The sequence below is a fragment of the Cynocephalus volans genome, chromosome 8 (assembly GCF_027409185.1).
Source record: "Cynocephalus volans isolate mCynVol1 chromosome 8, mCynVol1.pri, whole genome shotgun sequence".
Classification (NCBI taxonomy): Eukaryota; Metazoa; Chordata; class Mammalia; order Dermoptera; family Cynocephalidae; genus Cynocephalus; species Cynocephalus volans.
Genome location: NC_084467.1, coordinates 142,114,626 through 142,118,962, shown reverse-complemented (window position 1 = coordinate 142,118,962; position 4,337 = coordinate 142,114,626). Strand labels below are relative to the sequence as shown.

Sequence of the window (4,337 nt, the reverse complement as noted above, 5' to 3'; positions counted from 1 at the left end):
TTGGGCTCCTGCCCCTGGCCACCTACTCCCTGTGCTTACAAGATTTACACCTCCCCTTGAGACAGAAGTTTTGCTCTGTAACCCACCAAAGTTGACTGTAAGAGGAGGTCCTGTCCTGGCTTTTCTCCTTCCTGAGTTTAGATTATGTCACAATCTTAATCTTTCCATTTGGTTTCTGAAATTACTTTTTTAGTCTTCACATTCAAGAATCACCTCTTGGAGTTAATACTTTTTTAAAAATTATTTTTATTTTTTTTTATTATTTATCTTCTCTGTAATGGTTTATCATTAAAAAATTAAAAAATAATAATTACAACAAATGTATAATTTACAAAAGCCCTATATTTGTCCATAGGATATATACATATAAGCATTACAGTACATTCATTTGAAAAACTAAAATTAGGTATAGGAACATGAATTGATTTGAAAGGATATTTATAGCCTGGATATACACGGAAAAGTAAGTAACTATATAAATGAAGAGTCATAAGTTTACATAAATATAAGAAACATTAAATTCTAAAATATTTTCTCTATGGTATTCATGAATTTTTCACTAGTTAAAAACTCTGTAATAAAATATCTTATGGTCCATATTATAAGTATTAAGAGATTAAAGATTCCATTGCATTCTAAAATGTAGTCTTTGTTGGATTCAAAATGCTGCGTAATCATCTGTAGAAGTAGTGTGGGTAAACAGCAGGAGGCTTTAGCAGGAGTAAATCCTGACTGTGGGAGAATCCAACCTCTGTGTTCCTGACACACTGCCGTCCATCTGCATCTTCTTTGGCTGCGTGGAGGGTGAAGACATAGAAGAAGTAACTTGCAAGTTTGCAGAGAGAGTCCCTGCTGATGCAGCAGCTAAGCCACGAATGTCCTTTGGTCTAAATTTTTTTCTCCATGAAGGTCCTCTCCTAAAGCTTTTATCATCGTCTTCATCAAAACTTCTGTCAGTCCCCATGACCAAAAGGTTGTTAAATTCTCTTTGTAAGACAGCACGAGCCTGTGTATTCCGCGTTGGGATCCGTAACAATAGCGCCAGTGCGTTGAAGTCAAAGGTTTCATCTAAGGCCAGAAGGGCACCGTGAACGCCACTCCCTAAAAGATTGTTTGCATATTCTTTAAGGCCAATTGACAGGATCCAGCGAATCACTCGATCATTGCTCCAAACAAGCACATCTTTTACTTCATTCTGACTTTCTTCTCTTTTTCTTTCCAGTTCTTTTCGGTCATAGTTTAATCTTCTCAGGCACATCATTCCACACTGGAAACTGTTTCTGTGGAAACCGTCGACCATTTTCAGCTGCCCGCGGAGGTCCTTCTTGGTCAGGTGGTCCAGCATCCTGGCGTCCACCAGGCACTGCATGAAGTAGCTGCAGTACTGAGGGAGGCCCAGGCTGGGCAGCCACTCGTTCCCAATCCACTCGTGGTTCATGTCCCCATATGTGAGTGTCGTTCGCGACGTGGGAGGGGCGGACGGGCTGGTAAGAGACATGATCTCTTGGATGGCCAGCCTCAGCTTCAGCCTATGCAGGGGGTTGCTGATGCCGATCTCACGCTTCATCTCGGTGTCCGACAGGGTTGACATGATGGCCCCGCTCTTCACGTTGGCTCGGCAGGCAGCCACATACCAGGCGGGCATCCCCACCCAGAGCTCCAACCACACAACTATGGTCTGCCCATCCCACTGGGCAAAAGGCAAACCTTGTCTTCGGGCTTCATCGAGCAATTCATGCTTTTTTGGAAGTTTACGACTTTTTTCAGCCTGTCCTCCCAATTTGCTCAGTGACAAGGCATCTTGAGATGCATTATCTGTCTCTGAAATACCAGGGTGTCCTAATGATTCTTTGCCAGCTTGTCCAGGTCGGCCTTTTTCTTTCTTGACAAACAAGCGGCTGATAGAGGACTTGATGCCCTTCTTCTTTGGGGCTTTGTGGCGCGAGTCTTGGCTGCTGTTACTACTGCTGGGATTGCTCACGGGACAGTCCTGGGAGCCTGTCGAGTTTCTCACGTCCATGGCGTCCTCATCTTCACCATCAGACACATCGACATCGCTCTCTAAAGCTTGTGCTGCATTTGCTAAGACACTAGCCTGTTGGGCACGTTCCCAATCCTCTTCATTAAGAGTTTGTACCTTGGAAGGCTCATCCCGTAGAGCAGCTAGGCGGCCTTTCTGGGGGCGCTGCAACACTGCACTGGTGCTGTAGGAATCTGTGTGACTGTCTGCCACAAGGCACCTGAAATCTGGGACACTGCCCAAGTGGGGTCGGCCATGATGAAGTGAAGCACCTCTTAGTCTCATTTGGTCTAGTTCAGCCCTCAATGCTTCAATGATTAAGACGAGCTGATCCTTATCATGTTGTGTATCTTCCAATTGCTTTTTTGCATTTTCAACTTCTCCTAACAGAGAATTCTTTTCTTCTAGAGCAGCCATTCTCTCTTTCAGATGAAGCTGGAGCCTCTCATTAGATTCTGAAAGAAGCTTGTCAACAGTGTCTGATAAACATTTATTATGCTCTTCATTCATTTTTTCTCTCTGCCTTGCCCGCTGCAGTTCTTGGTTCTTTTCCTCCAGCTGCGCCTCCATCTGTCTTAACCTTTCTTCAGTGTTGCCCTGTCTCTCTTCAGCCTTCGAGAGCGCTGCCACCCTCTGGGCCAGCTCCGCCTCCACCTCTGGGAGTGTCTCGGCTTTCCTCATGGTCTGCTGCAGCTTTTGCTCCATTAATTCCAGCCGTTCCTGTAACTGGCGGTTTTTATCCTCAGTCTGGCGATGCATAGAATCTTTGTTTGCAATTTCATTTTCAAGTTTATCATTGAGGTCATGCACAGACATGGCTTCACGCTGTGCAGCGAGGTAGCATTTTTCAAGAGTAGTGATGCTCTCTTCCATGTCTTCCTTTTGGACCATGGCTTCTCGAATGTCCCGTTGCAATTTCGTGTTTATCTCCTCAGATTTGATCAAGTCTTCCCTGGCCGTGTAGAGATCTTCCTCCAGCTCTGCCAGGTGACTGATTCTCTCTGCCATGTCTTCCATTAGGGCCATGGCTTCACGCATGTCCCGTTGCAATTTCGTGTTCATCTCCTCAGATTTGATCAAGTCTTCCCTGGCCGTGTAGAGATCTTCCTCCAGCTCTGCCACATGACTGGTTCTCTCTTCCATGTCTTCGTTTTGGGCCATGGCTTCACGAATGTCCCTTTGCAATTTCATATTCATCTCCTCAGATTTGATCAAGTCTTCCCTGGCCGTGTAGAGATCTTCCTCCAGCTCTGCCACGTGACTGGAGAGGGCGGCCAGTTGCTCTTTCATTTGGCTCTGCTCCCTCAATTGCTTGTCTATGACTTCCTGGAGCTCTATTATTTTAGCAAGGTCCTCCTCGTGGCTTAACGAACCATCAGAAGATCTCTTTCCATTCATGCTCGGGGTATTTTCTTGTTCATGGTTCATGTCAAGTGCTCCATCTGTTAGTGTTTTTTTCTGCTTATTCTGTTCTTTAAGAATCTTTAGCTCTTCATGTGTGGCACCTAATTCTTCTTCTAAGAAACCACACCTTTCAAGTGCTACTCGTAATCTCTCTCTCAGCTTTTCATCCAGAGTTTTGTGGTGCTCAAACAATGACTTCAGTGCTTTGAGCACTTCGACTTCGCTGGACACACGTGCTGGGGACTGTGCCTGTCTCTTCACCACGGTCATCCTGAGAGACCTCTCGTGCCTAGAGACAAGGCATTCCAGATGTTCTAAAAGCAGCCTGGTGTTGTTCCTTTCTGCTTTCAGTTCAGCAATTTCTCCTTCCCTTTCAAGGAGCTCCTCCCTGCATACATTCAGTTCCTTCATAAGTGCAGCAAACTCCTGTGATAGTGCAGTTTTGAGCTGTCTCTGCAAGGAATCTCTTTCAAGACCAACATCGTGTAATTTCCCCTGGGTTAATGCCAGCATTTCTTGAGTCTCTCTAAGAGTGTCAAGAAGTCGGTCCCTTTCTTCTAGCATGGAGACGATCAACTGTTCTATATGTGAATCTGCGTCTGCCTGTGAAGGGGAGCCGGACGCATGGCTCCCACTTCCTCCTGGGGAGCCTTCGGCTTCACTGATGGTTGGCATCACCTCACGCATCATCTGCAAATGAAAGACCCAGACTAGAATCATTAAGAGCAGAATACAGGTTCCCGTAAATCTGCAATTACATAAGTATCTGCAGCTAATAAATGAAAGGTTCACAGCCTCTTTATTCTCAGATCTGTTACACTTTGTATGCAAATAAGTTGGGAAAGCATACACCGGCAAATATTAAGTGCAGGAACACACACCATGAAGATACTCACAGGGACAATAACCCTGT

General features: G+C 45.2%; 1 protein-coding gene across 1 annotated transcript; it reads right to left on the bottom strand.

The window, feature by feature from the left end:
- Positions 1-712: 712 nt before the first annotated feature.
- Positions 713-4,114, bottom strand: LOC134384034 (liprin-alpha-1-like). Its single transcript, XM_063105655.1, has 2 exons — positions 3,212-4,114; positions 713-2,941 (listed from the first exon to the last, which is right to left on the bottom strand). Exons 1-2 carry the CDS (start codon positions 4,112-4,114, stop codon positions 713-715), a joined length of 3,132 nt encoding a protein of 1,043 aa, XP_062961725.1.
- Between the last annotated feature and the right edge of the window lie 223 nt (positions 4,115-4,337).

Excerpts from the sequence above, each read along its gene's own strand:
- LOC134384034 (XM_063105655.1), bottom strand. The coding sequence starts at position 4,114 with ATGATGCGTGAGGTGATGCCAACCATCAGTGAAGCCGAAGGCTCCCCA. Across the intron at positions 2,942-3,211 it reads TCAAATCTGAGGAGATGAAT|ACGAAATTGCAACGGGACAT; the intron begins ATGAAATTGCAA and ends GAGGAGATAAAC.